A 17,612-nucleotide genomic window follows, 5' to 3' on the forward strand; every position below is an offset into this window, starting at 1 on the left:
AAATGCCGTCGCCGTCGAGATAGAAGTGACAGCTGGTTTTCAGAGGCTGTAAATCACACAGGAGAAGACTGCTCATCTTTCTCCTGTGGGGCCTCCGGTAGATTCAAACCGCATGCCTTCTGGGTTGCAGCAGAGCTCCTTACCACCAGGTCACTAAAGCTTCATGCAAGTATACAGAGACTAAGTATATAAAGATGAAGGAGATTGAAACACTCACTGATGAATGTAGAGTGAAGAATATGCCTTTTAGTATACATTACATTGTAGCATAAGAGGGGGTATACCTTCACAATTAGATTTACAAACAACATCATAATAAATAGAAAAGTTTTAAGCTGTCGAAAATTTCATTTTACTTTGATCCACAATGTTCCTGAAAGTATCACCTAACAAAATTAAAGGAAATATTGTTGTTGTTTCTGACTGCTGTCAAGTCGAGCACAATTCATAGCGACTCTGTGAACAAAAGGTCTGAAGCCTTTTTTAAACTATCATCATTTATCAAAGTTCATAGAGTTTCCAGAGGCATGTTGTTTACAAAGTGGATGCCACTCCTGCTTCCAAAGACTTGTTGCAATGGGCAAATCTGCTATAAAACATCTCCTTAAAGTACCAAAGAACAGGGTATCACACTGAGAAATAAAGGGTGCCTGACCCAAGTCAATATACATCTGGTTGCCTCATAGGCATGTGAACACTGGAGCATGAATAAAGAAGACTGAAGATGAATTGATGTTTTTTTTAATTATGATGTTGTAAAAGAGTATTGAATATACCACACAGTCAAAAGAACCAACAGTATGCCTTAGAAGAAGTGTAGACAGAAAGCTCCTTAAGCCCAGCAAAGTCTTTGGCTCATAACCATTGGACGTGTTATTAAGAGGGGCCAGTCTCTGGAGAAAGATCATGATTAGTAAAGCAGAGGCTCATGGAATAAAGTAAGATCTTCAACAACAAAATGGTTTGACTGACACAATGTTTGCAACATTGGGCTCCAGCACAGCAGAAATTATAAGAAAGGTGAAGGGTTTGGTAGTGCGTGATTTCGTTGCACAAAGAGTTTCTATAAGTTGGAGTAGATAGGACAGCACTTGGCAACAACAACATAGAAAACAAAGGTGGTTGGTCATCACCAGAGATGTCAGGGAGGCACACTCATTGTCTAATGGATATTATGTTACGAGTGGTAGAAAAATTTGAATACGAGTGGTAGTGATGGTTGAGTAACACGAAAAGTATAATTAATGTCACTGAATGAATGACACTTGAAAATATTGAAATGGCAAGTATTTTGTTACATATAATTTAAGATTTACATAAGACAATCTTGCACCTGATACACGCCATGGTTTTTGCCATTATTTGCTATGCTTCAGAGAACTGAACAGCGACTAGGGGTGATAGAAAGAGAGTTGATGCCTTTGAGCTGTGGTACTGGAGAAGAGTATTGAATATATCATGGACTGCTAGGAGAACAAATAAGTTCGTCCTGGAGAGGGTGACGACAGACTGCTACTTGGAGGCAAGGATTCTGAAGCTTTGTCTGACATGCTTTGGGCATGTTGCAAGGAGGGACCAGTCCTTGTAAAGGGACATCATGCTTGAGAAGGTGGAGGGACAGCGCAGGAGAGGAAGACCCTTGATGAGATGGATTGATTCCACCACTGGGGTAATGGGAATAGGTGTGTCGGAGACAGTGAGATTGGCAAGGGATAGAGCAGGGTTTAGAACTGTTGTCCTATGTTAGGGTCGCTATGAGTCGCAGAGGACCTGATGGCACACAACAACAAGAACAACAATACTTTAAGATGCCTTCGTAATAAAGTAAAAATTGTCACAGTTATATGTGCAATTGAAGAACTAGATATAAAATTGCTTCTGAGTAATAAACATATAAAACATTTTTATTATCAAAATACAGGGCAGGAAAAAAAAAACCACCCTTGCAACTAGCAGACGTTTAACATTCTGGTTTGCCCAGTATTATTTCGTTTTGACATCATTCTAAAAGTCCAAGCCAAAAGTAAGTAACACAGTCATTAAAAAGAAACTGTTCTCCAGAGGAGCTTTTTCAAGGCCACCTTTATGTCTCTGTTCCTTAGACTATAGATAAAAGGGTTCAGCATTGGCGGGACCACAGTGTACATCACCGAGGCTATTGCTATGTTATTGGAAGAATGAGTAACTGCAGAGCTAATGTACACTCCAAAAGCTGTCCCGTAGAATAAGAAAACCACAGAGAGGTGAGACCCACAGGTGGAGAAAGCTTTATGTATCCCACCTGTGGACGGCATTCTCAGGATGGAAGAGACAATTTTCATGTAAGAGAAAACAATCCCAAAGAGAGGAATACCACCCAGTATGGTAGTTATTAAGTATACGAGGATGTTATTGATGAGTGTATCGGAACAGGCAAGTTTGATGACTTGAGCAAGTTCACAGAAGAAGTGAGGAATTTCCAGGTGTGCGCAGAAGGACAGCCTCAGCACCATAAGACTGTGTAGCAGGCCATCTGCCAGGCTAAGAAACAAGGAGCCGAGAATCAACAGGCCACAGAGGCGAGGGTTCATGATGTTTGTGTACCTCAGTGGATGACAGATGGCCACATAGCGGTCGTAGGCCATTGCTGCAAGGAGAAAATTTTCCAGGCCTGCGAAAATCAGTATCAAGCAAACCTGAGTGAGGCAACCTGTGTAACTGATGGCTTTGCTCTGTGTCTGGATGTTCACCAGCATCTTGGGGACGGTGGTGGTGCTGAAACAGACGTCGGTGAAGGACAGGTTGGAGAGGAAGACATACATGGGGGTGTGGAGACGGGAGTCTGAGCTGATGGCCAGGATAATGAGCAGGTTCCCGAGCACGGTGACCAGGTACATGGTCAGGAACAGGCCAAAGATTAAAGGCTGCACTTCTGAATCCTCTGAAAGCCCCAGGAGGAAGAATCTCGCTACACTGGTTTGATTTTCTGGTGTCATGTCGTTGATTAGTCTAAAGAAAGAAGTGAGAAACAGATAATGGATCTACAAAGACAGATTGTTTTACATATATGCGCACACACATATTGTGAAATGAAGCAAAGACCGAGTCTCTCCTTCCTCATCCTTTCTCTCCTTCCTCCCTCCCCTTTATGCATTTCTATCTCAGCCTCTCCCTCCTTCTATTTTACCTATATCCACCTCTCTCCTCCATTATCATATTTTTTATAAACCTAGAACAGACTCAAGTTCTTTCTCTCGTTTTAATAACACCAACATAAAGAGAGATCAGTTGGCCTAATGGAGAGAAAGTGATGCTACCAAGCCAAAGGTGGGTGACTTCTAATCCATGGCTCTTGGGCCTGTTTTTCACTGTTTTTGTTCCAACATTCTTCTAGGTGGTGTAGCCCTGGTGTGTCCACTTGCCGTACAGAGGTAACTTGTGGTTGCTGTGAGGCTGAACACTGTGACACTGATGTATCAAATGCAACAACGGTTACCCCTGGGGGACAGTATTTGGTGGAGCTCCCCGATTAAAACAAGCTTGGAAGCAGGAGTAGCATCCACTTCTGTAAATAGCTTGCCTCCGGACAGCCTATGGACCTGGAGAGAGGATGAAGGTCACACAAGTGTTGAGGACTTTCATTCATAGGGTCGCTATGAGTCGCCTATGACTTGACGGCACTTAACAACAACAATTCTTGGACAACGTACATAATATTTGTGTTTACTGAAGATCTGCTCTTTCCCCACGTTGTCCCAACTAACAGGAATGCATTATAAAAATTATATGACTTTTTTCCATAGGAGTTGTTCCAAGCCTTCAAACTAATAACAGCAAATAAAAGCAAAACCCACAAAAAAAAGCTCTTTTAGAGCTGCACTTCTTAGTCTCTGCATTGCACTGCAATCGACTGCTGGAGGGCTGATTATTGGAGTATTAGGTTCAGAAGCTAAACTCTAAGGCTCAAGTGTTTTCCTTTCTAACAAATATTTAAATGCAATTGCTGCTGGTCTGGGGACCACAATTCGAAGTCCACTATTTGGGACAATCAGCCCTTGCAGCCCATTTACAGTCAACTCATCTGCAAGAAGTGACTTCCTTGGTACGCCTCATGAAGAAATGGAGATCTGCCTTCCCAGGCTTTGCGGTGGCAACTTGCCAAGATTTCAAGCCCAGGGTTATGCTTAACTTCATTTTCAGCTGTTCCTAAAAATCTGTCTTTTTAATTTCCTATTTCTACTTCAATGCCCCATCATTTAGATTCTTGTCCCTTTTTACCATTATTCTAATAGCTAGTAGCATTGTCAGAACTCATAGTTAAAATTAGTAAAAGATGCTACTATCACCATGAATAACAGTTACTGATTTCTGTCTATTGCCTGACATAGTTTTTGTGATTTATTTTATCAGCTATTTTTCTTATCATAACAGACATAAATTGTTGTGTTGCTGTTGTTATGTGCCGTCGAGTCGTCTGCAACTCAGAGACCCTATGTACAACAGCCCTAACCTCTGCCCTATCCTGTGCCAGTCTCACCATCTCTGACCCACCGACCCCCATTACCCCAGTCACAGACTCAATCCATCTCATTGAGGGTCTTCCTCTCCTGCGCTGTCCCTCCACGCTCCCAAGCATGATGTCCTTCTCTAAGGACTGGTCCTTTCTTGCGACATGCCCAAAGTATGTCAGATGAAGCTTCAGAATCCTTGCCTCCAAGGAGCAGCCTGGCTTCATCTTCTCCAGGACAAACTTGTTCGTTCTTTTAGCAGTCCATGGTATATTCAATACTCTTCTTCAATGTCACAGCTCAAAGGCATCAATTCTCCTATCATCCCTAGTCATTGTCTAGCTCTCTAACGCATAGCAAGGGATGGCAAAGACCATGGCCTGTATCAGGTGCATAGCAGACTTAAATTAGGTACTTTTTACTGTCCAACTTTTGATCCATACATAGTCTGTTCCATACTACCAATTACAGTATACACAATGTCTGTGCTGAAAACAAATGCTTCAGAAGAACTCTGTGGAAGTGTCTATCTCAGGGGGAAACAATCTACTATGATCCTTTTTGTTAAAACTTAATGGCACTGTTTCAGTTATGCAACATCGAGTCAAAGTATGACTCATAACGACCCTATGAACAACAATTCTGAACTCAGATCTATTCTGCATCATCCTTGTCATCCTCACCACCACGTTTGATTATGTTGCAACACTGTATCAATTCATCTCATTGAGGATCTGCCTTCCTACCCTTCACTGACCCTCCACTTTTCCAAGCATGTTGTCCCTTTTCAAGAAATAGCCTCTCCTAACAACATGTCCAAAATATGTAAGACAAAGCTTAACCATCTTTGTCTCCAAAGAGCACTTTCTCCAGGACATATCTGTTTGTTCTTTTGGCAGGCCTTGAGATATTTCCCACTCTTCTTCAACACCACAACTCAAATGCATTGATTCTTTTTCTGTCATCTTTATTCATTGTCCAATTTTCAGATGCAAAGCTGGTGAGTGGCAAGACTGTGTCTTGAATCGGGTACACCTTAGTCTTCAAACTGACATTATTGCTCTTCAAGACTTGTAGACATTCCTGACAGCAAACTTTCCCAATGCTGTATGTCTTCTGATTTGCTGACTTCTGATACCAAAGATGTTGACTGTGGAAGTAAGATGAAATCATTGCCAATTTCAATCTTTTCTCCATCTATCATGATGTTGCCTATTGGCACAGGAGTAAGCATTTTCTTTCTTAATGCTGAGATGTAATCCATATTGAAAGAGGCAGTCCTTAATCCTCTGCAGTAAGCATTTCAGGTCCTACTCAATTTCAGAAAGCAAGGCCATGTCATCTGCATAAGGCAGGTTGTTGATGGGGCTTCCTCCAATGGTGCTGCCACATTCTTCTCCACAATGTTCAGCTTTTCAAGTGATTTGCTCAGCATATAGATTGAATAGACATGGAAAGAGGATACATCCCTGACACATTGTTGTTGTTGTTGTTATGTGCCGTCGAGTCGTTTGCGACTAATAGCGACCCTATGCACAACAGCCCTAAACCCTGCTCTATCCTGCGCCAACTGCACTGCTTCTGACACACCCATCCCGATTACCCCCGTCATGGAATCAATCCATCTCATAAAGGGTCTTCCCCTCCTGCGCTGTCCCTCCACCCTCCAAAGCATGATGTCCCTCTCCAAGGACCCGTCCCTCCTGGCAACATGTCCAAAGTATGTCAGACGAAGCCCCAGAATCCTTGCCTCCAAGGAGTAGCCTGGTTTAACCCTCTCCGGGATGGATTTGTTGTTTTCTTGGCAGTCCATAGTATATTCAATATTCTTCTCCAGCACCACAGCTCAAAGGCATCAATTCTCCTTCTGTCCTCCCTAGTCATTGTCCAACTCTCTGATGCATAACACGTGATTGCAAAGACCATAGCTTATATCAGAAGCACCTTAGTCTCCAGAGTGACACCATTGCTCTTCAGCACCCTGGAGAGGTCCCTAACAGCAGACTTTCCCATCGCAATACATTTTTTTTTTTCCTGGCTACTGGTGCCAAGACTGTTGACCATGGAGCCAAGCAAACTAAAGATGTGAACAATCTCAATCTCTTCACCATCCATCCTGATTTTATAATTAGGACCATTATAAAATATTTTAGGGATTTTTGCAAAGATGAAAACTGAGTAGACAAAAGCATAAAATGGTACTCACCATATGCCACCCACTCAATATTGACTATTGTGATTTATTTCATATGGGCACAATATGGCATTATTGTTATTATTGCTTGAGGCTGTGGAGTCAGCTCTAATGCACCACAGCCCTTTACACAACAGAGCAAATCTTTGCCAGGTCCTGAACCATCTTCACAATTTCTGCCGTGCTTTCCCAAGCATTGTGTCTTTCATTATTGAAAAGGGAATGAGTGGGCTAAAATGAATATAGAAAGAGAAAGAACAGTCCTAGCAAATCAAATATGCATTTTAGGGAGAAATTGTTGTTTTATGCCCTTTAGCCAACTGTGACTCCTATTGACCCTATGCACTGTAGTTCTCAACCTTGACCTATTCTAAGACAACCTCAATGTTTCTGACACTTCCATCCCTATTCCAGTTACTGCGTCAATCCATCTCATCCAGGGTCTTCTTCTCCTGTGCTTTCCCTCCACCCTTATAAGAGAGAAGTCCTTCTCCAAGGACTGATGTCTTCTGGAAACATGCTCAAAGTATGTGAGACAGAGCTTCAGAATCTTGCCTCCAAGGAAAAACTTGGTTTCACCCTCTCTAGGACAGACCTGTTTGTTCTCTTTGCAGTCCATGCTATGTTCTATACTCTTCTCCAGCACCACAATTCAAAGCCATTGATTCTATGCTAATATTCAAAGAGGGAGATCTAGTGGCCTATTGCTAAGAAACTGCACTGCAATCTGAAAAGTGTGCAGTTCAAATCCACCAGCTGCTTTGCAAGAAATGAATGAGCAATCTCTTCCTGAGCAATTGACTGCCTCTGAAAATATACTCAATGGCACACAACAACAAAATATTCTTGCCAAGAAAACGAAACTCAATTTATAGATCAATTTGGGTAGAAATTATTCAATGGGAACCTAAACTGATGCATGAATTTTCACCATCAAGAAAGAAAATGTTGTTTTAAAAACTATATTGCCAGGGTTCCATAGGGCATGAAGAAGAAATGGCCCAAATGAATATAAATGTTAACAATATTCATTTGGGATGGATGTATTATAAAATACATAGCTATTACAAGAAACGTATTAGATATAGAAAGTATTAACTCAAATAATGAAAACCTAACAGAAAAAAAATATAATTTCTGTAAGTAATCTCTATGTTGTTGTTGCTCCGAGAGAGAAAGGTCGTTTGGAAGTTATAGTAAGGAAGGAGAGAGAAGGATGGTCGGGTGGACTTTGAATCACAATGACCTTAGTTCAATCCTGCACCATCCTCACAATCTCCACCCACCTCAAGTTCACTGTTGCAGTTGCTGCATCTGTTCATCTCACTGAAGGTCTTCCTTTCCCTCGCTGACTCTCTACAACTCCAAGTATGATGTCCTTTTTTCAAACACCGGCCCCTCCTGACAGCCAACCTAAAGTTTTTCAGGCAAAGTCTCACAGTTTAAATGTTTTTTTAAAATTTTACAGACACAAATATAAACTCTTTATTACGAAAAATTCCAAGCCCAGTAAGAATAATAGAGGGAAATAATAACAGTCTGGTATTATACGATTCAGCACAATCAAATTACAATCTATGTCACTGTTTGTGTAGAAATTGTTGAATAGGAACTTAAACTTTTGTACAGACTTTCACCAAAAATATTATAAAATATTATTTACACAACTATGTTGCCAATCGTGGTAATGGGCACCCATGGTGGACAGTGTTAGCTGGAGCTTCCCGACTAAATCAAGCCTGGAAGCTGGAGCGGCATCCACTTCCAAAATGGCTTGCCTCTGGAAACTCTATGTACGAACAGTGTTCTGGCTGTTCGTTCATAGGGTCGCTATGAGTCGTCTACGACTCGACGGCATTAAACAACAACAACAACATGTTACCTCTGTTTCTGTAAGTTTTACAACCTCGAGAGCTATGTGAAGAATTTCTCCTCTGTCCTGTAGGTATTCAATGATTCAGAATCTCCTGACTTGCAATGGTCTTAATCCTCAATTATTAATTACCCTCCCTGTATTTATTCAAGTCTTCTTTCTTTCAGTTATATTTTAGTATTTAGTAATGGAGGATCAGTGAAAAAAGAAATACTGTTAATAAGATGGCTTGACCCAGTGACGGCAACAAAGGGCTTATGCAGAGCATAGATTGTGGGAATGATGCAGGACTTCATTCCAGAATACACAGGCAGTATTAAGTCAGAGCTTGCTGGATGGTACCTAACACTGATGACAATGATATTGAAGTCACACATCATACAAAAATTATATTAGATTTATTCTTATGTCTTATAGGGGTTTTTTTGTGCTTTTATTTTTGTTGAGGCTATCATAAATAGTATAATCTTTAACTCTATTTTTATCTTATTTGATTTGATATACTGAAATGTAACTAATTTTTATATATTGACTTTTTATGCAGTGACTTATTAAATTCACTTACTAACTATAAAAAAGCCGAAAAAAAAGGCATTGCCATACCTCCATTGGTCATTTTTAAATAGAAAATAATGCCTACTCATTTCAAATCTTCCTTTTTTTCCACATTCTCAATATTTTCCCTCCCTCGGGGAATTATGACATAGAACTTATTATGCATTACTCTCTTTTTAACAAAAATAATACTGTAAGAGTAGAAGAAGGGAGCAAAAACAAACAAAAAACAATAAAACAACGGCAAAGTAAATGAATGAAACACAAAAAAGTATAATAAAAAATAGTAGTTAAAGATTTATACTTTCATTGTTTTAGTTCATTTACTCTAGCTACTTTAAGATATTCTATTCTTTGCTTATGTTACAAAGTATTCTATCTACAACTTAATAATATTTTTATGTGGCAAGTGCACATGCATGTGCACACACACACACCACACACACACACACACACACACACACACACACAGTTTAAAATAGACCAGAGACCAAAGAATACAAGATTATGATTGTCTCTTAGGAAAAAAGAGAACTGGAAGGAAATATTAAAGGTGTGTCTTCTTTATTAATATTATTTTGTTACTTTAAGTAAATAATGGCAAAATGCCAATATTTATTCATTCTAGAAGCATTGATGCATGGATTTTTGTCTTATTCTGTACTGTGCTGTGCTGTCTTGAAAATATCTAATAGTATCCTGTGAGATCTGTCTGATTCTCTATCTTCTTCCTGAGTTTTAGTTGCTTAGTGTTAAGGTCCAAATCAAAGATATCTGGTGGTCTAGTGGTAAGAAGCTTCGCTGCAATCCCAAAGGCATGTGGTTCGAACCTATCCACTGCTCCATGGGAGAAGGATGGGAAGTTTCCTCCCATGTGATTTATTATCTCTAAAAAACCCCACTGTTGGACCAGTGATGAATTAATCACAACTTGATGGCACACACCAACAATAACAACACAGTGTATCAAGAACTAAGAACTGAAAGATAAGGAGAAGCTGATCACAACTCCCTCACTCCTGCCAAAGAAAAACAAGTAAATTTTAGAGAATTCTAAAATATTCATTAAAAATGAGCAAGGATAGTTTTCTTTTGAAGATGGGAAAAGTTGCTAAAAGTTTAGGGTTAGTTAGTGTAGACAATTAACAGAATGAGAATAGTTCAAGTATTGGTGCAAAAGCACAGTAAAACACATCAGTAAGATGACCATCCATTAGGCAGGAACCTCGCAGTTCACTCCATTCTTCTGCCTTTCGGCATATACTCACCTCACTGCTGTCTCTTATTCACAAAAATTAAACTAGAAGACTTCAGATTACCCAGGTGCCAGCACTCTGGAATGACATTCAGTTAGTTATTTCTTGGAGGTGGCAAGATAAAAACAGAAGTGCAGTATTGAGGGAGAACAACAGACAGACATAACGAAGTTCATATCCTGTGGAAATTGATGGTCTTTAGGATGATGTTCAGATATTCTGTCTCCTGAATGTGGTGGGGCTGTCAGGTGAATGCTCACAGGTGGACTATTTACAGTCTTTGTGCCCCTCAACGTTCAATATCCAAAGCTCCTCATTAGTCGAACTGTTGCAAATCCTTATGGAGCAAGTCCCAGAGAAGGACGTTTTCATGTTGACATATTCTCTCAGTTCTGAGAGGCCAGGAATATGCGTTGACATTAATAATTTTCTTTGTCTTCCTCCACTTCTCCATGTGAGGTAAAAAAGGCCACAGAGAACCAAATGAAGTAAAACAAAGGGATTTATTATCAGCTCTCAGCTGGGTTCTGCACCCCCAGGCTGGTGGGAGGCAGCGGTGGGAATGGAAGTCGCACAAGGGAAAGTTACAACAAAGGTTTTATGGGGGGCAGAGAGGTAAGTTGATCTATTCAGTGGTCACCTTCCTGTAGAGGACATTAATTGGATGTCCTCTGCCTGTTCCCATGTAAGGACCTTTAGGTGGGTTGTGTCATAGCTGATGCTTAGGTTGGATGTGCCTGGTGGTCGTGCTCTCCCCCGATTGGCTGTAACCATCTTACACCAGGCTGACTGGAATGTCCCCCAAGAGGTGCGCCAGCATAGAATGTTGCCCAGCTTTCAGGTGGCCTTTCACTCCATATCCATTTCAAGTACTTTACACACATGAACACATCTTTTTGTAATTGATACTTATTTTCCTTTCTTTAAGTATATTGAAAGGAACCCTATCCTAACAAGAGTATCATCAAGACTGACACTACACTCAGATTTTTTAAAAATGTAGTGTAAGATGAATTGCAGTGGCAAAGTCCGCTGTCAGAGACCTCTCCAAGGTACTGAGGAACAACAATGTTATTTTGGAGACTAAGGTGCACCTGATACTGGTCATGGTCTTTGCAATTACTTGCTATGTGTCAGAGAGCTGGACAATGATTAGGGAGGATAAAAAGGGAGTTGATGCCTTTGAGCTGTGGTGCTGGAGAAGAGTGTTGAATATACCATTGACTGCTAGGAGAACAAACAAGTTCATCCTGGAGAGTGTAAAGCCAGGCTGCTTCTTGGAGGCAAGGATTCTGAAGCTCCATCTGACATACTTTGGACGTGTTGCAAGGCAGGATCAGTCCTTGGAGAGGGAACGTCCTGCTTGGGAGGGTGGAGGACAAAGCAGGAAAGGAAGACCCTCAATGAGATGGATTGATTCCACCACTAGGGTAATAAGGATAGGCATGTCAGAGTCAATAAGATTGGCAAGGGATAGAGCAGGGTTTAGGGCTGTTGTACATAGGGTCACTATGAATCACAGGAGACTTGACAGCACATAACAACAACAAAAATATAGATATACATTCAAGTTAAGGCAATTGTATCTTAAAAATTTAAACATCAGAACTATTTTCCAAGGAGAAAGCTATCATAGGCCAATGAAAGAGAGGAAGACCGTCAACGAGATGGATTGACCTAGTGAGTGCAGCAACGAGCTTGAACACAGGTGAGTTTCTGATGATGGCATAAGATAGGGCAAAATTCTGATTTGTTGTTCATAGTGTTGCTAGGAGGTTTTGGCCAATTCGATAACGCCAGAAACAAGAAAAGCTAGTTCGAGATATTGCTCATCTGGTCTCTATAGATTACATTCTGGATTTTGTAACATATACTCTAGAATAAATAGAAACTAACTAAGTGGAGAGCTCTGGTGGCCTAGTGAGTGAAGAGGTGTACTGCCAACCCAAAGGCAGGCAGTTCAAATCTACCATCTCCTCTGAGAAAGAAAGATGGACATTTTACATTTTACAGTGCATTTTACAGCTTCTGAAAACATGTCGAAGGTTCAGTGATAAGTTGGTCCCAAGTAGATAGCCTACAATAACAACAACTAAAAATGCAACAGACATTTCATTCCTTTTTAAAAGCCAATCTATCAGGGTTTTCTCAATTTCAAATTAGTAGCTGCAATTATGCTAAGTGAAGTAACTCAGTCTCATAAAGACTGCATAAGGCTATTATTATTGTAGAATTAGTACGAGAATCCAAAATGGGTGTGGGGGCGGGGGGTGGGGCGAGGTGGCTAATCTAGGGTCACAAAATATGATGAATGGAGAAAGAGATGGGTAAAGGAAAAAGGGAAGATCTGGTGTGAAAAAACAATATATACAAACTTAATGACTTTTCTAAGTAAACCAGTATAAAAGAAAATAAATTTTTTAAAAAAGGGTTTTAGTGAAAAGTTTTGCTCTTAGTCAAAATAATAGTATATCTTCCTAATTCCTACCACCATTAACACGTTATATTAGTTTTCTGAGTAATTATCAAGAGAGTCTTCATGTAAGATTCATAGTAAATACTGTCTTTTTCTTAAAAAAAATTAGTAGCTTCAATATATTTTTCCCCTCACTGTAAATTGAGACAACAGCACTCTTATTGAAGAAGATTACAAATGACTAGGTAATCAGTCTACTAACCATAAAGTACACCGTTGGTTACTGGTTGTAACTGGCCATTTCTTGGGATATGTTCCTCCAGAGCACACTGATTGCAGACTAACTGATGAATACAAATAGGACTTCTGATCTGGCTTAGAAGATAAATATAAGAGATCTCCTGAACTAAAAATGGTGATCTCCCACAAGATCAAGGTCAACACACAAATGAGTAAGTTATTTGTGAAGATATTAATTATATTACATTGTTGTTGTTGTTGTTGTTATGTGCCATCGAGTCGCTTGCGACTCATAGCGACCCTATGTACAAGAGCCCTAAACACCATTCTATCCTGTGCCAACCTCGCCATCTCAAACACACTCATTCCCACCACTCCAGTCACAGAATCAATCCACCTCATAGAGGGTCTTTCTCTCCTGCACTGTCCCTCCACCATCCCAAACATGACGTTCCTCTCCAAGGACCAGCCCCTCCTTGTAACATGCCCAAAGTATGTCAGACGAAGCTTCAGAATCCTTGACTCCAAGGAGCATTCCGGCTTCACCCTCTTCATGACATTACTGTTCTTTATATAAAATAGATACATTAGTTAATAAAAATAAGGAGCTCACTAGAAATAACATAAACATATACATCCTAATGGCTACCTAATACAAATCAAAATAGTAATTGCAGCACTGGACTAAAACATGGCAATGATGTTGAGTGTGGTGCAGTTTAGCTTTCTTGTCTTTGTGATACTGAAAGTTATTCCATTGTTAACCTCAAACACCATCTAGGTCACCCATGTTGGATGGGTTTCAACTGAGTTTTCAAACTAAGAAAAAGAGCTAAGATTTCCCTTCTATTTCTGAAATAACAGGTCTTAAAAATACTGGGACTGTGAGTGGAATATTGTGGATATAGTGTCTAAATATGAGTCCTATAGAGTGAAAGGTATTAGGACTTCAGAGCCCTCTCCTTCTTCTCCCCGAATATTTACTGAGAAAATCCAATCACAGGAAACAGCAGCTGTGCTTTATCTCTCTGTGAAATTACCCTATCCCTCTTTTCCCAGGATTAGTTTTCTGAGACCCTAGGCCACTTTCCTATCTTGAAGGAAGCATCTGTAAGTATCCCCTTCCCCAAATTCCTTGTAAGAAAGTATAAAATCTCCCTCTAACTCTTAGTGGGGGCTGGTCTTCTGCTTGAGAGCCATCCCGGCAGTTTCTCCTCAATAAACTATCTTTCTTGGCCTGCACTGGGTTCTATCCTTCCTCAGAAACCTTACAGAAGGCACTAGCAAATAACTGAGAAAGAGTTGCCTTCTCAAAGTAAAATTTACCTTAATGGAGTAAAACTAAGTCAATGTTGTTTTTATGTGTGAAGTACAAGTCATAGTGATCCTATGAACAACAGATCCAAACCCTGTCCTATCCTGTGCCATCCTCCTTATCTCTGATATACTTGAGATGGTTGTGTACTATGTCAATCTATTTTATTGAGTGTGTTCCTTTCTTTTACTAACCTACCACTTTCCCTAGCATGATGTCCTTCTCTAAGGAATACCCCCTTCTAGCAACATATCCAAAGTATAGAAGATAAAGCTTCACCATCCTTGCCTATAAGGAACACTTTGTACTTTTGCCAAGACATACATGTTTGTTCTTCTGCAGTCCATAGAATATTCAGAACTCTTAGGTAATACTACAGCTTAAAGGCATCTATTTTTCTTTTCTGTCACCTTATTTATTTTCCAGCTTTCAGACACAAAATTGAATGATTGAGAAGACCATGGTTTGAATCAGGCATACTGTAGTCTTCAAACTGGCGTCCTTGTTCCTCAGTACTTTGGAGAGATCCCTGCCAGCACACTTTCCCCGATGTAATGCATCTTTTGATTGCTTGACTGCTAATGCCAAGAGTGTTGATTGTGGATCCAAATAAGGTGAAGTCAATGGAAGTTTTAATCTTTTCTCCATCATAATGTTGTCTATTGGCCAGGTAGTGAAGACTTTCCTCTTCTTGATGTTGAAATGTAATCCTTATTGAAGCTTTGATCTTCTGCAGCAAGTGTTTCAAGTCCCTTCACTTTCAATAAGCAAAGTTGTACCAGCTGCATAATACAGGTTGTTGGTGTGTCTTCCTCCTATCCTGATGTTACATCTTTCTTCATAGAGTCCAGCTTCTTAAAGTATTTGTTCTGCGAACAGATTGAATAGGTATTGAGAAAGGATACAATTCTGATGGACATCTTTCTTGATTTTTAAATCATGCAGCATTTCTCCACTGTCCTTGGACAACAGCTTCTTGGTCTAGGTTTAGCATGAGCTTGATTAAATGTTCTGGGATTCCCATTCTCAATTTTAATCATCATTGTAATGACACATGCAGTCAAATGTCTCTGCACAGTCAATAAAATGCAAATATAAATTCTTCTGGTATTCTCTTCTTTCTGCCAAAATCCATTTGACATTAGCAATGATATCTCTTGTGCCATGGCCTCTTCTAAATTCAGCTTGAACTTCTGGCGTTTCTCTGTCATTGTAGCTGCTTTTGGATGATCTTCCATAATATTTAGCTTGCATGTAGTAGTAATGATAATTGTTCTATAATTTCAACATTTTATTGAATCCTATTTCTTGGGAATTGGAACAAATATAGATCTCTTGTAGTCAGTTGGCAAGTTAGCTGTGTTTTTAATGATATCTATATGTTTGCTTGTTGTTAGGGCTTACTCTTTTTTTATTTTTACTAATTTTAATGAAAGTTTACAGGACTTAGGGTTTGCACTTTTCTCCCTACCCACCGCCTCCCCCCCAAATCACTCTTCTCCTTGAAAAGAAAAAGTAATACTTTTTCATTGTTAAGCAGTCCCTCCTCCCCAAGTCCACTCCACTATGCAGCCTTCACTCTGGGCTTCTGTGATGATAAGAATATCCATTCATATGTCCCTTTTAAACAGTTCTCTCTCTCATCTGTTTCAATATACATCATTCTTCCCCTCCTTTTCTGTCTTCCTTCAACCCCAATGTCAGCCCTGTTTTATAACAGTGGCCCTATGAAATATTTGTCCTTTTTTGACTGAGATATTTCGCTCAGCATAATGTCCTCCAAGGTCATCCATTTTGCATAGTATTTCGTGAGTTCCTTGTTTTTTAATGCTGTGTAATATTCCATTGTGTGAATATGCCAGAGCTTCTCTATCCATTCATTTGTTGATGGGCACTTGGGTTGTTTCCAACTCTTTGTTACTGCAAACAAAGCCACGATAAACATGGGTGTGCATAGGGCTTACTTACTCTTAAAGGTATACTCATCTGTTGGTTTCTTGTACTCGAGGAGTGATTTGCATATTGCTGCCCTTTGTAGATTAGATATTTGTTTGTTTATCATCTGCTGTGTGGATCACAACAAACTGGCTGACTCTGAGGAGAATGGGAATCCCAGAACATTTGATCATGCTTATGTGAAACCTATACTTGGACCAAGAGGCAGTGGTCAGAACAGAGCAAGGAGACACTGCATGTTTCAAAATTGGGAAGGGTGTACACCAAGGATGTATCCCATCTACAAACCTTTTAAATATATATGCAGAACAGATCATCCAGGAGGCTGGGCTGTATGAGGAGGAATGTGGCGTAAGGATTGGAGGAAGACTCATCAACAACCTGTGTTATTCAGATGAAACCACCCTGTTTTCTGCAACTGTGAAGGACATGAAGTGCTTGCTGCAGAACATCAAGGGCTGCAGCCTTCAGTATAGATTAAAGCTCAACATCAAGAAGACAAAGATTCTCACCATTGAGCCGATTGGCAACATTATGATAGATGGTGAAGAGATTGAAATTGTTATAGCTTTAGTTTGCTTGCTCCACAAATCAACCCTCTTGGTACCAGCAGCCAGAAAATCAAGAGATTAATTGCATTGGGAAAATCAATTGCCAGGGACCTCTCCAGAGTATTAAAGAGCAATGACGTCAGTCTGAAGACTAAAGTGCGCCTGATCCAGGCCATAGTCTTCACAATTGCTTGCTATGTGTCAGAGAGCAGGACAATAACTAGAAATTACAGAAAGATAATTGGTGCCTTCAAACTGTGGTGTTGGAGAAAAGTATTGACTATACCATGGACTGGTAGGAATGCAAACAGATTTGTCCTGGAGAGGATGAAACCAGACTACTCCTTGGAAGCAAGGATTCTGAAGCTTTGTCTGACATACTTTGGGCATTTTGCAAGGAGGCAGCAGTCCTTGGAGAGGGTCATCATGCTTGGAGGGGGGGAGGGACAGAGAAAGAGAGGAAGATCCTTGACGAGATGCATTGATTCAGTGACTGGGGTAATGAGGGTAAGTGTGTCAGAGACAGTAAAATTGGCACAGAATAGAGCAGTTTTCAGGGCTATTGTACATAGGGTCACTATGAGTTGCAAATGACTTGATGGCACATAACAACAACTATGGATACAGCCCTTGTCTACCAGATGCTGTACTAGAGTGGCGCTCTTGCAGAGGAATGTCTATCTGTGTTTCATTGACTATGCAAAGGCATTTGACTGTGTTGATCATAACAAACTATGGCTGACTCTGATAAGAATGGGAATCCCAGAAC

The 17,612-nt window shown here is 40.2% G+C and overlaps 1 protein-coding gene across 1 annotated transcript; it reads right to left on the minus strand.

Moving 5' to 3' along the window:
* Nucleotides 1-2,039: 2,039 nt before the first annotated feature.
* LOC102876817 (olfactory receptor 7G2-like) lies at nucleotides 2,040-2,975 on the minus strand. The gene has a single exon (XM_006898814.1). It carries the CDS (start codon nucleotides 2,973-2,975, stop codon nucleotides 2,040-2,042), a length of 936 nt encoding a protein of 311 aa, XP_006898876.1.
* Nucleotides 2,976-17,612: the final 14,637 nt, after the last annotated feature.

This window comes from Elephantulus edwardii, unplaced genomic scaffold, assembly GCF_000299155.1.
Source record: "Elephantulus edwardii isolate Elephantulus edwardi_28Jun2011 unplaced genomic scaffold, EleEdw1.0 scaffold00237, whole genome shotgun sequence".
Classification (NCBI taxonomy): Eukaryota; Metazoa; Chordata; class Mammalia; order Macroscelidea; family Macroscelididae; genus Elephantulus; species Elephantulus edwardii.

Coding starts and splice junctions, on each gene's coding strand:
- LOC102876817 (XM_006898814.1), bottom strand. CDS start 2,975: ATGACACCAGAAAATCAAACCAGTGTAGCGAGATTCTTCCTCCTGGGG.